This window comes from Talpa occidentalis, unplaced genomic scaffold, assembly GCF_014898055.3.
Source record: "Talpa occidentalis isolate TD23 unplaced genomic scaffold, MPIMG_talOcc4v2.1 talOcc4.13, whole genome shotgun sequence".
Lineage (NCBI taxonomy): Eukaryota > Metazoa > Chordata > Mammalia > Eulipotyphla > Talpidae > Talpa > Talpa occidentalis.
The window spans coordinates 36583519-36603227 of NW_023601322.1; the positions used below are offsets into that span (position 1 = coordinate 36583519).

Consider the following 19709-nt stretch of genomic DNA (forward strand, 5'->3'; position numbering starts at 1 on the left):
GACTAAAGTGACAGTAATTCTAAATGCTTACAAAGGTGAACTTACTATGTATGCATTTCAAAAGTATGTATGATTGCATTAGGTTGAACTATATGAAATTAAGAGTCACCTATAAAAATGTCATGATCCTAAGGTTTAACCTAATAAATGCACGGAAATTTTCAGAAAGGATACCCAAGAGACCTAAAAGCTGTTTTTAATACTCTTCTATACCATTTTCAACATGACCAGCAATAACACCCTCTCTCTCAATAAAAAACTATCTACCCTTGTTGTAAGTGGCACTATCTTAAAATCATGATGGACAAAAGGAGACCTTTTCCTCCATCCCTCTAAATCATTTGTTAAATGAGCAAACAAGCTTCTTACAATACTCTTCTAGGGAGAGTCTTCTTTATTTCAGAGAAATTTAAAGATTTGTAGAATGCTGGCACTGGAAAAGACCTCAGAATTTACATACCTAGGTAAATTCATGCTAGATTAACGTCATGAAGTTGTTCCTGAACTCTAACCTAAATATTATATTCCAAAGAGCTCTGGTTTTAATAATTCTGTATAACTATCCTTATATAAAGGTGGGTGGGAAAAGAGGAGAAAAGTCAAGAAAATAAGCCAAGATAATGTTTTCTGACAGATGCAAAGAAATGTGTGGGGCACTCTGTGCTTGACAAGACCACCACAAATCTAGTGCTTTGGAAATCCTATCTTGTTCCACTTACACTGAAATGGTTCTTGAAAAAGCTATAATGGGGGAAATAATTTAGTCTAGAAATCCTAATGCCATCTTCTTTGAAAAGACAAAGTAATAGACTATATCTCATTTTGCCTCCTGATTTTCCTCGTACCCGATATGGACACATCAAAACTATCAGAGTTCCATCTGCTTTTGGGCAGAACAGGCTCTAGTTCCATCACCCCTTCCCAGGACATCCCGTTTTCCCAACTATTCTTGGCACAAAAGAAACAGTATGCTAAGTATGGCATATATATAGGAAAATGCTCAATGGTTAAATAGCATCATCCAGTTTTAGTAACATATTTACACACATTTATACACAAATTAACTGAAAATAAAGGGCAGTAGGTCATCTCATGCTAGAGAAATAAAAAAAAAAAACTACTGGACTGGTTTTATGGTATTTTTAAATATATTACGCTTTGGAACCTTGAAGGCATTATGCTAAGTGAAATAAATCAGTCACAAAAAGACAATCATTGCATGATTCCACTTACATACATTATCTAAGTAATTAAATTCATAAAATCAAAGTAGAATAATGGTTATTAAGTGTTGAAGGAGGGGAAAAAAGGGAGGGTAGTGCCTCAGTTTTGCAAGATGAAAAAATTGTGAACATATGTTGCAAAAGAGTGTGGCTATACTTAACACTATTGAAATGTATAATTAAGGGCCTCCCTAGTGGTACTAAGGGTTAAGTATCAGCACTATGAAGCTATCTACAGCCACTGCAGCATGAGTTCCATCCCTGGCCAGGGAGCTACCAGACAAGGTCCCACAGACCTCTCCTGTCTCACTAGCTGCTCCCCTCAGCAGTGTATTTCAGTCAATCTACCTGTTCTGCTCCCCACTCTGTCTCTGGTGAATCCTCTTACCTCCCCACCCCACCTCTGGCCTACACCCCAGCTCTTATATGCAAAAATAAATAAATCTTAAAAAAAAAAAAAAGTACACTTAAAAATGCTTAAGATAGCAAAAGGAAAAATAAGATTGGTACCCATGCACAAAATAGCAGTAAGTAGATAGGCATCAGTAGACTATTTCTACTGCACTAATATAACAGCTTCTAGCCACATGTGACTATTAAAATTTACTTTCATTCTTAAAAATTAAAACTATCTCCTCAGTCGCGACTAGCTGTATTTCAGTCACTCAACAAACATGGCTATTCAGGACAGCACAGACACAAAACACTGTTATCACACAAAATGAGAAACAGACTCAAAATATATATGGAAATTTGTATTTGACAGAAAATTGTGAGTGATAAAGGTGGTATTTCACTAAAGAAAGCATTATTGAGTAAATAATGTTACAACAATTTGCTAGCCTAGGGAAGAACGAGGGAGAACTGAGGAAATAAAGCTTAATTCATATCTCAACTTTCATTCAAAGTAAATTCTAAACGAATCAAAGACTTGATTTGATGAATTGATGAAAGTACTAACATTTAATTTTAATTAAGAAGTGACCTTCCAAATACAGACCCGTAAGAAAAAAATGAATGGCTTATTTATTTTTCACAAAAATAAAAACTTCCAATGAATAAAGCCCAAAGTGAAGAAAAGGGAAGAGGGTGTGGAGTACTACATTTTTCTTTTTTTTGAAATAAAGATTTATTTATTTATGCATACATGAGCTGGGGTGTAGGCCAGGGGTATGGGAGGTGATAGGAATCACCAGAGACAGAGTGAGGAGCAGAACAGGCGGATTCACTGAAATACACTGCTGAGGGGAACAGAGGGCATCTTGAGACAGGAGAAGTCTGCTGTGCCCATGTGGGTTAGCTCCCTGGCCAGGGACAGAACTCATGCTGCAGTGTCTGTGATACTTCATAGTACTGAGACTTGTGCCACCCCTTGTACCACCAGGGAGGCCCATTTCTTTAATAATTAAAAAATAGAACTCAATGGGAAAAGGTAAATTGAAGGGGACAATATGTACATGAAAAAATTGCTTGTATTTACTATAATTTAAACTATTAAATTTCATTTTCAACCATGGGATAGCAAAGATAACTGACAGTTGAGAAGTGTGGGGAAACAGGCAGTAATGGATGCAAAAACTGACATATAACTAATCCAGGATGTAATTTTTAAACATTAATCAAAATCAAAAGCAACAGAAAGTGCTTATGGATAAAATGATATTGAATTTAAGAGTGATCAACTTTATAATAACCTGAAGAGTGTAAAACTTACCTGAGTTGTATATATGTAAACAAAACAAGGTTAGGCATAAATTGATAGTAATTATAGCAGGGTGATGGGTACAGTCATCATACTAGTCTCTCTAGTCATCATATACTAGTCTTTATCTTTGTATATGTCTGAATTTTTCCTATTGTTCATACCTTTGAGCCTAAGAAAACCATGTCTATGAATTTAGTTTGTACATTGTATAAGCAAACAACACTGTAAGTACAGGGTCTTCTCTGAGATAATCAAGCAAAAACCTGGAAACAATCTAAAGAGCCATTAAAGGTCTGGTTGAAATAAATTATTTTAATCTAAACAATGTTACACAGTTTAAAGAAATATGGAGGTTAACTATATGAGGGAGATTATGAAAAGAAGGAACATCATCAAGGGCAGAACAATAGGTATAGTTTGATCACATTTAAGGAAAAATAAAGTTAAACTTGCAGATTGGTAAATGTATATAAGATATGTACCCATATTCATAACAAATTTCTAGAAGGAAATGTGAAAATCTTAACAGAGGGTATAGCTGGTTGGGCAGGGGATTGGGAATTGGAAACCTGCAAAAGGAAACATTTTTTTTTTCAAACATTTTTATAGTGTGATTTTTTTGGGCACGTGAATATACTGCATTCATTACATTTATAATGAAATCAATTAGATTTTTTTAATCCTTCATCTATTTAAGTAATTTATTTATTTAGGAATTATCAATATTCAGGGTCAGTGTTGGGGAGGAATTTGTCACAAAGCACATTTAAATTTACAAAGCAGTACAGATAAGTCAAGACTCCTTTATCGCTAATCCTATCTCAGAGCTCTTATGTATATGTGCCTCTATCTTAGCCCTGAAGATGGATCCAAAAATTCTATCAAATATTTGCTTGATAATAAACTGTATCAAGTAATTTCTCTAAGTGTAAGTAAGATCCTTCCTTGGTGTTAAATAATTACTGATATTTACTGATATATATGTACATACACACACACTGGTATGTGGGGAATACAAAGGAATCAGATTATAGTCTTGCTCAAGAAGCTTATAACCTCAAGAAGAAAAAAACATAAGAAACAGAGAACAATTAATGCACGAAAACACAGGTTTGTTCAGAAAAGGAGAAGAAAGGAGAAGTCAGTGTGGGGATAAATAGTTGGGGTTCATACAAGAAATCAGAGAACAGATTTTATCTTAATGAGCCAGCTTTATATACACAGAAGGGAGAGAAATACACAAGACATCTAGAAAGAATGCATGGAAATAAACTAAGATAGTAAGACTCTATGACTGGAGATGAGATGAAGGATAGTAAGAAGTATAAAATAAATAAGAAGTAGGACTAAAGTTCAAGGCATAATACACATTTTCAAAACCAGGGGAAAATTAAAATTTTATAAAGTAGGTAAGGAGAGTTTTAATAAGTGTTTGGCAGCAGAAGTGAGCACATCTTTGCTTCTTTCTTAGGCACCCTTTCTTGACATGAAAAATAAAATAACGAACATTATTTTATTACCTCACTTCCAGACCCAGGTTCCAGTGGTCTCTTCTTTCTTGGTCCAATAGCTGCAAGAGCTGTGAGATTCGCATCTCTGTGCTGTATCTGAGCAAGCTCCAACTGTTGTAACTAAAAGATGGAATAAAAAAAAATCAATATTTACAATAGTCATGCTCAAAGTGGAAAGAAACTGATCACTAAACCTATTTCTGCCTTCTTAACCAAATCAAGTTACAGTGTAAAATAAATATGAAATTTTGCCCTAACAAACAGGGACATGTCGTTTCCAGATTTCTTCATTCTTCTTAGTCCTGAATCCTCAATGAAAAGGGCAGAACTGAGGTTTAAAAAGTACAGAATAGAAGAAAAAGAAGAAAGGAGCTTAATCTCTCCTGAGTTTAAGCACATGTAAGAAATGCCTGAAGAATGAACAGAGCAGTAAGTTGGAGAGAAACTGGCCAAACCATAGCCAACATTTTCAGATTAAAAGAAAATTACTTAAAAATGAAGAATTTCTGTACATGAAGGGAAACAGTTCTGTTATATATGATTTAAAAAGCACTTTCTTAAAAATTTCCTCATTTAACTGTTCGGTCACATGAAATAACACTTCTTTTTTTTTTTTAAATAGAGACATGTTTTTATTTATTTATTTGTTTGTTTTGTTTATACATGCACTGGGTACAGTCAGAAGCATGGGAGGGTGAGAGAATTCACCAGAGCCAGAGTGGGGAGCAGAGCAGGCAGAAGGACCGAAGTACACTGCTGAGGGGAGCAGTGGGCGGCAGGAGAAGTCTGCGCGCCATGTGGGACCCTCCTCCGGTGGCTGGGAAGCAGCCGGGAATCGAACCGGTGCCGCAGAGGCCAGGGGCAGCTTCGTAACCCAGTGCTCAACCGCTGCGCCACCGGTGAGGCCCCATTCTTTTTTTTTAAAGATTTATTTATTTATGTATACAAAAATGGGGATACAGGTCAGAGGTGTGGGAGATGAGAGGATTCACCAGAGACAGAGTGGGGAGCAGAACAGGCAGATTGACTAAAATACACTGCTGGGGGGGGGAGCGGGCGAGTCAGGAGAGGTCAGCTGCACCATGTGGGTAGTTCCCTGGTCTGGGATCAAACTCATGCTGCAGTGGCTACAGATAGCTTCATAAGTTGCATCTTAACCCTTGTGCCACCAGGGAGGCCCTAATTCTCTTTTTATTAATGGAGATGGTGAGTCTGTAAAAGGTTAGGAAAACTTTATAAAGGTCACACTAGAAGTAAGTAGCTAGAGACAACTCAATAACAAATGCTTTCTTCGCAAAACTTTTCAATAATCACAATTTCTTAATTGCAAATAAAAATCATTGATTTACTCTATATTTGCCATCATGGCAAAACCTGAAAGTCAGTTACATTAGTATTGTTTTATTATACAGTTTTTATCATACTTAACACAGAATGCCCAAATATAACAAGATATAATTTTTGGAATGCTGACTAGAATCAGATTTACATGTGACAGGGCCTCCCCTGGTGGCTCAGCGGTTGAGCGCTGGGCTTCAAAGCTGCCCACAGCCTCTGTAGCGCCAGTTTGATCCCTGGCCACCGGCGAGGGTCCCACTTGGCGAGACAGACCTCTCCTGCCTCGCCTGTGCTCTCCTCAGCAGTGTGTTTCATCGGTCAGTGTTTTGTTCCCCGCTCTGGTGGGTTCTCTCATCCTCCCGCACTTCTGACTGTACCCAGTGCTTGTATAAATAAATAAATAAATCTTTTTTTTTTTTTTAAAAAAGATTTACATGTGACAAATATGTAGCTCAAGAGTGGACCTAGGGGTTTAAAACAATGATTTAGGATGGCTATTTTGAGTTCTTCCCTTTCTGCAAATTCCCGGTAATTTTTGGTCCTTTTTTGTTCTAGTGAGAAAAGTGGGGTTTTGGTTACTCCACTTTGCCATACACTTATATGACTGTCTCCATGACCAGGAATGAATGTGTGTAGGAAGAATGTGGTGAGGGCGTTGGGTGGGAGCGGTAGAAGAATGGCAACTTCACCACTGCTTCAGTGGTATTCTGAATTCTCATCTTCTCTTGCTGTTCATTACCCAATTTGCTTACTGTTTACATTTGAAGCTCTCAAATATCTTCTCTGCATATTCTGCCCAGGATCTATATTCAGTGGGACTAATTTTACTCCATCTCAACTGTAATCATTAAAAGTTTAAGTAGAATTCTGACAACAGGTTTCTGTTACATTGTATTGCAACTAGACTTTGTTTCATAAAATTTAGGCTGCTTGTCACCAACCAATTTAAAAAGCACTTGGCTTTGAAATAACCTAAGAGGTTTGGCTGGTTCTCTTCTAAGAAAGAGTACCCTTGCCCCTTCCTTTATGGCTATTAAAGGCAGAAGCCCTGACTTCCTGTATCACAATTTCTCTGGGATATCAAGTGAGATCCTGTAAAATTCAAGTCAGTGTCCTAGAGAGAAACAGAGCAACAACAATTGAGGATTATTTTACCTTTGGTTTTTGGTACTCGTGTCTGTTCATTTTTAAGCACATTTATAGTAGTGCTGACTTTAAGATCCAAAGCACATTAATAGATTACCTTAAAGATCACACAAACTCTCAGATTACTCTCAATAATCTCTCTTAATAGATTACCTTAAAGATCACACAAACTTTGAGGCAAAGTTCAATGGAGGTACTTCTCGCTTTTAAGCACATAATTCTCAAGAATAAAAGACATTGGGGGAAAAAACCCACAAAGATTAGGTAAAATGAGAGGAGTCAGATGAAGAATGAATAAACCAAAAGTCATATAACCAATTCTCTCTACTGATATAGGTACATATTGAAGAGGTAATTTACACTAGGTAAAATACCTAGGTAATTTACACTGACAGTGTAGGAAACCCAGAAATATTTCTTTTCATGCTTAAGGAAGGCAAGTTACAGGAGAAAAATGCAGGTACTGAAAGTACCAAAGATGACAACAGAGCTATCATCCAAAATACTATGTGATGTCATCTGGTTTTGCTATAGACTTCTGGAAAGTGTTAAGATATAAAGCAAAGGAAAGAGTTGAGAGGTTAATGCCTTTCCAAGGCTTATTTGTGCAAGCCAGCAATAAATACATTAGTAACAATGACAACAGCTTAGGCCACTAAATAGCAATGTTTGAAAGTATCTAAAGAGAATGAAGTATGTTACCAGATTTTGAATTCAGTATACAAAGAATTAAGAATAATATCCTGTGCAGATTTCATAATAAAGGTAAGTGTACACAGAGAAGACAAAACCCTAACACTGAGCAATAAACATTTCATAGCAAAAAGTTTTATAAAATTTAGTTATGCTTTGGAAAAATCAATTGTCGAAATTCTGAAATTCTCAACCACGCTTATAATCACTTCTGAATTACTACAACTTACTGAGGAAAGCAAAGTTAAATCATAAATAAGATACTACAAAATGCACCAAACCCTATTAACAGATGATTCATGAACCAAAGGAACCCAAAATTCAAGGATACCACCACAGAAATACAGAATCCTTTTCAAGCCCTTAAAAACAATTATTAAGAAGGTATTTCACCAAATCAACAAGTATAGGTCTGATTATTTTTTTTCCTCCTAACAACTAAGGCTAGTTCTGATGATATTAACACCAGAGAATGCTGGAATTTGAAATGCACACTCTGATGCCTAGTCAGCCGTTTTAATCCATCTCTACCATTCAGGAAAAAAGGATATTTCACATACCCTCAATAGACACTTTCTCCCTTACACTTAAATATGATTCTTGATTTATATACAAATATAATGTACTATATTTGTACAAGATTACAAAACTCCCCTTCTCCCATAGTTTTCCTCCAAATATTTTTCTACCCCATATTTTTTCTAGTCCTCTGAAAGGGAATAAGCACAAAACAAAACAAAAAATCTATTGTCAATCTCAAACTTAAGTTTAAGACCTTGATAGCACCTATCTTAAATGTTTCTATAGCTAATGATTTTAAATTACTGGTACCTGCACTTATACCTCACCTTTCTCTAAATTAAGATAGCAGTTTTGTTACATTCATTTTAAATGCAAGGAAAATGAGGTAAGTTCAAAGAGGTAAAGTAACTTCCCCAAAGTTTGATTAGATAAGGGCAGGCTTAATCTAGAATCCAAAATTCCTGACTTCTGTTTCTTTTCTTTTTTTTTTTTTTTTAAAAGATTTATTTATTCATGCATACAAGAACCAGGGTACAGGACAGATGTGTGGGAGGGTGAGAGGATTCACCAGAGACAGTCCAGGGAACAGAACATCAGACTGACTGAAATACACTGCTCTTGGGAGCAATGGGCCAGACAGGAGAGGTCTGCTGTGCCATGTGGGTATCTCACGAGCTGGCGGAGATCAAACTCATGCTGCAGAGGTTGTGGAAGCTTCACAGTGCTGTGCTCAACCACCTGCACCACCAGGGGAGGCCCACTGACTTCTGTTTCAATGCTGTTTCCTTTATAATATGCACCTCTTCTAGCTCTCTCAAGATACAAAGATCCTATACTTTAACATTAAGGATAAAATTATCCTTCTGATGCAGCTCTAAATAAATATTCTCTTTTGATGTAAGTGCCCAATCAAGAGATAGAACCAATAAAGATTCCATGAAAATATCAAAACAAAGCAAAACTCTAGTGTAGCTGTCCTAGTTTTAAGAGAGAACTTACTGAATGGTAATTAAATGGTAAACCAACTATATAGGCCAGTTCTCAGATTCCCAAATCACAGTATTTGTTTAACCTTCTAAGACCAGTTAGTCAATAGGAAAATTAAAGTGATGGATTTTAAAGACCCCCTTTATTCTCCTATGCAGAAATAGCAGAATCACCTAAAATTTGTTGGAAAAGCAAATCCTCACCCTTTACCCAGACTTAGTATTTGATAAACCCAGCAATCTGTATTATAACAAGCCTACATAATTCTCATATACAACAAAGTTCGAAAACCACTGGTCCAAGACTATTGAAGCTTTGAAATATTTACATCTGTTTCTCTGCTACATAGACAAGTTGCTTATTACATCATTTTAAGAATGTCTTCTCCATACTGCATTCATGTGACTGTTAGCTATGTTTTTAGTGACGAATTTCATTTTCCAATGTTCCAAGAATTTTGGCTCATGGAGATCAACCATAAAGTTTAAATAAAAACTGCTGTAATTTATGAGTTAGTTTTAACTATCACATTTCACTAAATCCATCTTTTTCAATTCTTGTACCAAAATAGTATATTACTTAAAAATGAGACTTATGATTCAGTTATTTTATTTCTTGTAGAATAATGATTTATGAATAATTATGCCACTTACAGTTTTTATATCCTACACCTTCTATAAACAAAAATCCTAACTACTGCAGGGTACATGTTTTCTGTTATGCATTTTCATCATTTATTACTTGTTCTTTGGCCCAGTTTCTACAGCTTGAACTGTAAAGTTAATGTGCCAGCAGGTACATGCTTTGCATTCCTTTTTCATCCTTCTATTATCTGATAAAAAATGAAAGTGAGAATGCAAGGCATTGTTTAAAAAAATGAATTCTTTTGTCTCATTTTGTACAGATACCCGAACTCACATTTCCTAAAGTAGAAAGAAGATATTCAGAAGGAAATAAGGGTCACAATATATACGACAAATGTTTAAGGAATCAGGATATTTGTATGCCAAGGTCAGATGGCTTGCGCTGCAGAATTCTAGGTGATGTGGTAAGAAAAGAAAACACTGAGGGCTAGATGGTAATCTAGGACACACACCATACATTTCAGACAAGTCTGCAGCTGCATTAAACAAAGATGTGCCTACTTGTTTGAAGTTAGAATTTGGCAATTAGCAACCTATTTTAAACCCTTCACAAATAGACAGTGAAATGGAAGAATGTCAGTATTTACGTTTTAGGTAAAGTAACTAGGAAAGTATCCAGAAAAAAACCAGAGTTTAAAAGTGTCAGTATTTAAAATACTGTGTGACAATGTATGGTGACAATGCTTATGTTTCCCCACCCTGGCAACAGAAAAGGGGGAAAAGATAGCTCCAAAGTTGAAACTAATATGTTTGAATTACAGGACTATCCACAGACACTTTAACCAGACAAAAATAAGATTCTGAAATACAAAGACAACCTGTCAGGTCAAAAAGAAAATGAACAAGAGCTGGGGCCTCCCTGGTGGCACAAGGGGTTAGTCACAGCACTATGAAGCGATCCGCAGCCACTGCAGGACTAGTTCGATCCCCACCAGGAAGGTGACCCACAGCAGACCTCTCCTGTCTCACCCACTGTTCCCCTCAGCAGTATATTTCAGTAGATCCTCCTATTCCGCTCCTACTCTGTCTCTGGTGAATGCTCTCACTGCCCTGCACCTCTGGCCTGCACCTCTGGCCTACCAGGCTCTTGCATGCATAAATAAATCTTTTAAAAAAAAAAAAGAGAGAAAAGAAAAGGAATAAGAGCTATTTCAATGTATTGAGATTAGGCTGGAGGCAAATCAAAAAGTAAACTTTTAAAAATGAGAATGCCAAGTAAGAATGATAAAATTAGAATAGGCAGAATGAAATTATGAGGCACCTTTATAAAAACCTTGCCAATTAAACACCGTTTATATTTATACCCAAGATGCAACAGAGAAATGAATAGCCTCCAAAACTACATTAGAGGGAGGAAAATCCACAGGAGAAATAATTCCAAGGCAAAACTTTAGGCCTTACTCAACAGGTGAAAACAAACACTTACTATAAGTTTACATACAAAGAGGACTCGAGCTGTGATTTAATACTTATATGACAAATATTACTGCAGAAACATTTCCCAGCATCAATAAAGGCCACAACTTCTCTAAACAGTTCTTTAGAATTCTACCTTAATAAGATACTATCATTAGACTATTTCTAAAGGCCAGCTTGGTAGGTTGTTAGTTACCTGGAAAAGAAATGCAACTGTCTAAACTCAGCAACTGTCAGAATTTGGTGCTAATTTTCACAAATGAATAAAGATAACTTCCCAGATAATCAATTACCACATCACAAATGATGACCTTATAAATTACTATGCAAAAAAATTCCATTCTATATTGAGATAGGATCAATGACTTCTGCAATAAACTGTGGTATCCTATGTGCTTGATTTAACTATAACCCCTCAGAACATTAAATTTACTAGAGATCTATGGGGCTAAGGGTAACAAAAAATGGCAATATTTTACTTTTATCAAACATTTACAACATTTATAAATGTTTTTGGAATGGGGGGGGGTTGCATTTCTTTTTTTAATCAAAGTAGATTTAGGACATGAAACATATAGAAAGCTTTCAAAATATTTTGGAAGGAATTACAGAGTCCTTTTCATCTTGCTAGGAAAAAAAATAAATGGAGGCACAGAGAGAGTGAAAAAGAAACAGCTTTGCTACCACCTGCTCTCCTTAAAACAGGTCGTTTCTTTTCTCCACATTTACTCTTACAATTTTCTTTTGAAAAATCCTGTCATCCTATTCATCCCCGAGGAAATAACTAAAAATATGAAAAGGAAATCCAAAGGAAAAAAGGCATCCCACACAAATCTAAAGGAAAAAATAATCTATGATCCAGATACCTATGACAGTTTATAAAGGAGAGCAGACGGGATAAGAACTCTAAGGAAAAATGGGGAAGCTCTATGATACATATTTTCAAAAAAGTGGGTGCAATTAGATACAAGTAAGATAATCATGTAATCAGTTCTTAATTAAAACAAAGAATACCCATGATTCAGAGCAATATCAGTTACCCATCCCCAATTAATCTATCATCAGACCAGGCTTGCTTAAAGAGGATTATAGGTACATTTGTCATATTCACTATTTTAAATAATATTTTTAGATATATTTTCCACTGTCAAGAAATGAGCATTAAGTATTTTTTTCTATTATTGAAATAATTTGTTTCTGATTTCAATCCTTTTTAATGTTTTCTCTTTCCAGGTGTCCTACCCCAAACCAGAAGCCTCTCCAATTCCAGTTATGTATTTACCTTCCTTATTTTAGTGAAAACACACCACAATGATTGTTAAGAATCTTACTAGATTTCCATTTGTTTTGCCTTGGCGCCTACATTAATCCAAACAATAAGGGCCTTTAAAACATTCATAAATAACCTGCTGTTGCTGGCACCTAGGAACTGAGAGCAGCAATGTTAAGCAACAACAAATTTTATAGTTCAAGAGGCACAGTTAAGGAAAAAGGTTGCTCAGGAAGTCACTCTTATTTAGCACAAAGATCCTTAAAAATTGCATGAAATCAGTCAAGTAACTATAGAAACCAATTTCTTCAGCTCCATATCACACGCCTCACACCTCAATTGTCTTTATTATCGTCTGCTGTCAGATCCTTAATCAGAAATGTGAACAGGCTTGATGATTTATTCAGCAGGGAAAAGAATCTGTAGGTCAAGTGAAAAATTTCACTCACACACACACTTACACTCACACACCCATACACACATCACATCTTCAACCTTAGGTACTTTCATTTCCTTCTGTTCTTAGCAGCTCTGGGGGCAACTCCAGTGAGATCCAATATTAAGGCTCAATTAAAATAAGCTCCAATTAGTGGAGCTTTTTTCTCTGGGGCTAGAAAAGTCAGGAAATGGATATTGGGAAATGTAAAAAGTCAGCTACTGAGAGGAGGCTGCAGACATAAATGAACTTATTTGTTGATTTCTACAGTTGCTATGCAGAGGCCTCTGGGAGTAAAAGCTTAACCAGTCTAAGCTATAAACTAAAACCCCTGCAGCTAAACATGAACTGTGTGAAACAAGGGCTCCATTCCAGAACAGAAAACTGCTGGGCCCAGAAAATTAAAAGCCAGAGGCGTTTTCCATTTAAAACTAAATCCCAGTACCGCCTCCCAGCCAAAGAATTATAAGCAGTATCAGATTTACAAAACGAACAATTACCCTGGAAAAATGTAGCCTATTGTACAGTCCCAGATGCTAAATCTCAAAAGTTTTTTCTTTTTTTTTAATCCCACATTATATTCCTCCAAGTACACTGATGCAGTTTACAAAGAACCATTTCTAGACAGGCCTAAGCCTTGAAAATAAATTTTAAAAAGAGAGCACATAACTCATTGACCTCATTTGAAGTACTGCCCTTGCCTCCAGCAGTTCCTGTCCTTCCCCAAGGCTTCTGCAAATGGTATGCAACAGCAAAATAAACCCTGACCTAATTGCCAGGAGAGAGCTGCCAACCTTCCCTCAAACACAAAGACAAGCATGGTAACTTAAAAGTCCTACCTCTTTGGCTTTCTGCTTTAATCTCAGCTGTTCTGGATCTTCTTTATTGGAACGACTCTATCAAAGGAAAAGAAAATTTTAATAGAAATTACTAGTATCTAAACACCATAGTTGCCGTTAAATATTTAATAAATGACAATTTTCTCTTGTGATTGAAAACCTTAGCTCCAGGGGAAAATGCCTCAATCCAGCCTGGTGTACTCCCCCTCATATTCCCCCATCCCCTGCTCATCATCTGGGCTGGCTGCTGCAGTTCTAGCCCGGAGGAAGCTTATACTGAAATGATGCTAACAATGTCAGTCAGGTCCAGTTGAGGCATGACGTTGTTCTTGTTGGAACACTAAAAACTGAAAAATAAATAGTATGGATGATGGAAAAGAAAAGGATAATTATTGGCTCAAACTATGGAAACAACACTGGCAATCTTCATGTGAAGACATTTTGAAAAACATGGTATTTCAAGAACCATTAAAAATCAAGACCTAACTAACCTTGAACCAAATCTCTTTTCAAAGGGGTAATTTAAAAAAAAATGAGTAGGAAATACACCCCAGTGTTTTCATTAGAGTATCTTATACATCCTTGGTCCTCTATAGAGCTTAATAGAATGCTAAGCACAAGTATTTTAGTAAATGTTTACTGAATGTCACTTTCCATTCGGATTCAGTTTAACATTCTAAAAGATGTACAATCTTACAGCATTGGTATAAGAAGAGAGCTACCTTTTACAAATAATTCCATGATGTAACAGAAGGCAGGAACTTTTATTTCTGATAACTATGAACATTTTTCCAATGAAAAGTATGCTTGGGACAGATGTATCCTTTTTCTTATTTTAATAAAAGTTATCTAATTCCTTTTAAATCTAAATATCTGTTCTAGAAAACGCAACATCAGTTAACTGAAGATAGCTAATAAAACCTAAAAATATTTTTCTATTTACTAAGTTTACATGATGCTTTTTACTAATTTATCATGTGTTAAAGAAAAATGCAAGAAAATCTTCAGATTCAACACTGTTTTCTAATTTTAAGCATTTAAATACCTATAAAAATTCCTGACATTAGTAATTTTTTCCTTCATTTTTGTTCCCGATCTACTAAAACAACTTCACTTCAGCCCAAACTAAGACAAACTCCTTTGCTATTCCACCTATAACATTACCAAAGAATGAATATACAAAATATGTGTATGTGTAGATGTATGTGTGTGTATCTAATTTTTTGTCTCAATATAAAATAGGCGCATCTGGGTATTAAGTCTTTGGATTCAACCAATATCTAGTGACTATCAGTAGCACAAATTCTACTGTCACTGTTCTAAACCTTGGCAATATAGAAAGAAAATTACACAAAGCTTCTGTTTTTAATTTTAAGTTACATTTTAAGAAGAGATGAAAAAAATTTATAAAAATTAAACACAGTTGTGATATATAAAACATTCAGGTTGGGGAGAAAACACAATTACTGGATGGGAGTGCTTCTGTAGGATATAAGGGAAGACATCTGTGAGGAGTAACATTTGAGGAGAATCTGAATGACAGGAAGGAGGCAGCCATGCTAAGAGCTGGGAAAAGAACAATCCAAGCAGAAGGCATAGTAATTGCCAAAGCCTTAAAATGGGAATAAACTTGGCATACTTGAGGAAAGAAAGCCCATGCAGTTGTAATACAGAGGAAAGTTGGAAATAAGATTGGAGACCATGTGTTGCCAAGATAAGGAGACTGGATTTAATCTAGCTATATGATAATAAGCCACTAGATGGTTCGGAACACAGGAGTGAGATGCTACTGATATGACACCTTGGAAAGATCTTCTGGCTATTATGTAAAGAATGTACTATAGGGATCTAAGATTGGAGACACAAGCACATAGAGCAATTAGGAGAACTTTCTAAAACAACTGGCAAATACAAGAGTAGGAAAGACAAGAAGACAGCTTTGAGTAGGATCATAGCAAAGAAGAGAATGGTAAGTAATCAGATTTGAAATATAATTTGTAGGTAGAGTCACCAGATTTATTGCTATATTGGACAGAGGGTATAAAGAAAGAAATCATGAATGAGTCCTAGAATTCAGGACTAAGTAACTAGGATGGTGCAAAAGCTGGCACAGATGTAGGGGTAGCAAATTCAACGCTCAGTTTTAGATGCCTAATTAATCATGTAACATCATGAGGAGGGACACAAGTTCAGCACAAAGAAAGGTCAGTGCAACTGGAGCAGAGAGTAAAATTTGGCAATTTTTTAGTGCAAGGGGAAGCCCCTGCAGGCTTTTAAGCAACAGAGACACACACAATTTGTTAAGAAAACATTATTCTGACAATAAGGTGAGACATGGCTGTAGAAGGAAAAGGAGATCAATCAGTCAGAAGACATTATAAAAATAACAAGTGAAAGATGACAGACAACAGTAGTGACGATGATGTGATAAACAAGAAAATGGAAACATTTTGGAAATAAAATAAGGAGTGAAATGAATGTGGATAGAAAAGAGAGTAAAGGAGTTAAAAATGACTCCCAGGTTTTTTGGCTTGATCACTTAGGTGAGTAAAGATGTCACTTACAGAGTTAGAAAAACATAAAAAGTTATTTTGAGAGTGGAGAAAATAAATTCTTTAGGGCACATTAAATTTGGGATGCCTATTGAACTGAGTGATTTCAAGCAGGCAGTTAGCCATAGGAGTCCAGAGTTCCAGAATGAAGACTGAATTGGAAATATAAATTTAAGAGGGAATGTAGACAGCAAAGAAAGCCTAATATTAACACTTGTGACACTCCAATATTTAGAAGTTTAGTAAAGGAGGAAAAGCCAAGTATATTGTACCTAATAATGACTAAAGTATTTAATTGCTTATGACCTTATTTACAGCATAAGTGGAGATAAAATACCAATAAATCACCCCATTACGCTGGATACATGCTTGTTTATAATACTTCAAGGCTCAAGATGGACCATCTTCCTGCCCTACCTGCCCTTCCCAATGCAGGTTGTGTCAGCATGGAGGCTGAAACTGTAGGATAGTAGAAAGCTGCAGTGCTAAGGTTGTGGTGTCCCCACATTCTTTTGGTGGATTAGGGCACATGAAGGTGTAGAACAATGGCTAAGAATGCAGGTCTGAAGGATTGGACAGACTCAACGAGGAATAAGTCAGTGAACAGGGAGGCCAATTATAAGGGTGATGATGTGAGGGCAGAGGAGAGTAAAAGTAGTAGCAGATAGAGGAGAGGGCTGACATGACTGTCTCAGAGATTAGTTACATAGATCAGCTAAGTAAATTGAGGGAAAATGTAAATATATTGAGGTTAATGAGAGCCAAGATTTCAATTATGGAGAATATATTTATAAAAATGGGATGATTATGGCCAGAAAGCATACTAAGATAGGGGCCTCCCTGGTGGCACAGTGGTTAAGCGCCATGCTGTGAAGCTTTCAGCAGCCTCTGCAGCACCGGTTCGATTCCCTGCCGGCCAGGGAGAACCCCACATGGCGCGCAGACCTCTCCTGCCGCCCGCTGCTCCCCTCAGCAGTGTCTTCGGTCCGACTGCCTATTCTGTCCCCGCTCTGGTTCTGGTGAATTCTCTCACCCTCCCACGCTTCTGATCTGTACCCCAGTTCTTGTATAAAATAAATAAATCTTTAAAAAAAAAAAGCATACTAAGATATTTATTGGAATTAGAGGTATCCATATAAACTCATGGTTTTGAAACATATACAGATAGTTACAGATGTATGTTTGTGTGTACATATGCACATGTGTGTGTGCACATATGTATGTATAAATATATATGTAGCACTACTTCTATATATTTCTGCCAAGAATGTACAACCTAGGTCAAGTCATGAGGAAGTATACATACTATACATATATTTCCTAGCTCTGTCCATGGAAAGGGCCTACGTATAATGACACTTCACTAAAATAAGCATACTGTATACTATAATCTTAGTTTCTGGATATCATCCTCAATTAAACAGAGAAGGGTTCCTTGGAGAAAAGGCTGATTCTAGGGTTAGGGAAGGAAGAATAAAAGCTGGGCCTGGAATACTTTGTGCCAAAAGTAAATACACACTCAGTGAGTGATGGAGACATGAGTAAAGGATAGATATGCCAGCTGGGTCTTCCCACTCAAAAGCAACATGAGCATAAAAATCTAGTAATGGATAAATTCTGCTGGATTAAATAGAAATCCATGAGCCCCTGCTGATGAATGAATGCATGAATTATTGAATGAATAAGAGAAAAAGGAAATCTCTTCCATATAGTAAAATGCTAGTAAATGTAGAAAGAATTAGGAAAATAAAAAAATTACCACTTAATAATCTTCAGATATTGCTGATTCAAGCAGAGTCATCAATGGATACTAAAACTGATATGTGGAGATGATGAGGAACAGATATTGGTATGCTGTCAGGATGCTTCCAATGAAAAACTAATTGATTACAAAGCGGAAAGTGAAAAATTTAAAATGGAAAGAACTGGTAGGCACCCATGTGACCAGGCTATCAAGGCTGCCTTTTGATATGATCAGCTGAGGAAAATGTAGCATCATTTCTATGTATTTCTGCCAAGAATGTACAACCTAGGTCAAGCCACGAGGAAGTATCAGAAGAAACCAGGTTAAGAGACATCCTAGAGAAGGTTAAGACCTCTACTCTTAAACCTGAAAGAAAAAGAAAGACTCAGACAACTGAATAAAAAACATATTTGTAATGGGAAAACGGACCATGAAAGAATTAGGAATAAGAGGACATCGAGTCTGAACTTTGCTTTCAAAAGGTTCAGAAAAAGACCAATTAGAAATGAGAGTTGTGGCTGTTTCTCTTGGTTCTACAGACAGCCGCCTCTCTGCATGCAGTGCCAATGTATTCCCCCAGACACTGTGGTAAAGGTCAAAGCGAATGGATTTGGCTGGAGTGGGTGCCTCGTCACCAGGGCTGCTTTTACCTCAGGCTAGATGGATATTGCTACCATCAGTGATCCCTTCACTGATCTCAACTACATGGGCAACATGTTCCATTACTGCTTCTACCCACAGGAAGTTCAATAGCATAATCAAGGCAGAAACCAGGAACCTTGTCATCAATGGAAAGTCCATCTCCATCTTCCAAGAGTAAGATCCCACCAACATGAAATGGGATGATGCTGGTGCCAAATATGTTGTGGAATCCACTGTCATCTTCACTACCTTGGAGAAGGCTGGGGCTCTCCTGATGGTGGGGCCAGAAAGGTCATCATCTCTGACCCTTCACTGATGTCCCCATGTTTGTGTTGTGTGTGAACCAAGAGAAGTGACACAATTTCCTCAAGATTGTCAGCAATGCCTCCTGTACCACCAACTACTCAGCCCCTCTGGCTAAGGTCATCCATGACAACTCTGGCATTGTAGAGACTAATGACCACAGTCCATGCCATCACTGCCACCAAGAAGACCATGGACGGCCCTTTTGGGAAGCTGTGGTGTGATAGCTGAGGGGTTGCTCAAAATATCATCTCTGATTCTACTGGTGCTAAGGCTGTGGGCAAGGTCATCCCTAAGCTGAATGGGAAGCTGACAGGCAAGGCCTTCTGTGTCCCCACTCCCAAAGTGTCAGCTGTGGATCTTACCTGCTTCCTGGACAAAAATGCCAAATACAATGACATTATGAAAGTGCTGAGGCAGGCATCATGGGGCTTCCTCAAGTTACCCTACACTGAGGACCAGACTGTGTCCTGTAATTTTTACAGTGACACCCACTCCTCTACCTTCAATGCTGGGGCTGGCATTGCCCTCAATGACCACTTTGTCAAACTCCCTGGTATGACAATGAACCTGGCTATAGCAACAGGGTGGTGGTTCACATGGCCTCTGATGAATAAGAGACCCCTGGACCATGAGCCCCAGCAAGAATACAGCCACCCTCAGCTACTAGGGAGTCCTTCCCCCACTAATCCACATTGAGAATCTCCTGACTGGTTATACAGTTCCATCCCTGAGAAG

At 37.0% G+C, this 19709-nt stretch overlaps 1 protein-coding gene and 1 pseudogene across 1 annotated transcript in view; one reads left to right on the forward strand and one right to left on the reverse strand.

The window, feature by feature from the left end:
* Nucleotides 1–19709, reverse strand: part of TAF4B (TATA-box binding protein associated factor 4b) — a 95381-nt gene that overhangs the window by 15803 nt on the left and 59869 nt on the right. The window contains exons 13-14 of the mRNA XM_054694121.1: nucleotides 13731–13787; nucleotides 4449–4559 (exon numbers count right to left, since the gene is read on the reverse strand). Coding sequence (XP_054550096.1) covers nucleotides 4449–4559; nucleotides 13731–13787 — 168 coding nt within the window. The remainder of the gene's footprint in view (nucleotides 1–4448; nucleotides 4560–13730; nucleotides 13788–19709) is intronic.
* Nucleotides 18582–19588, forward strand: LOC119243711 (glyceraldehyde-3-phosphate dehydrogenase-like; annotated as a pseudogene).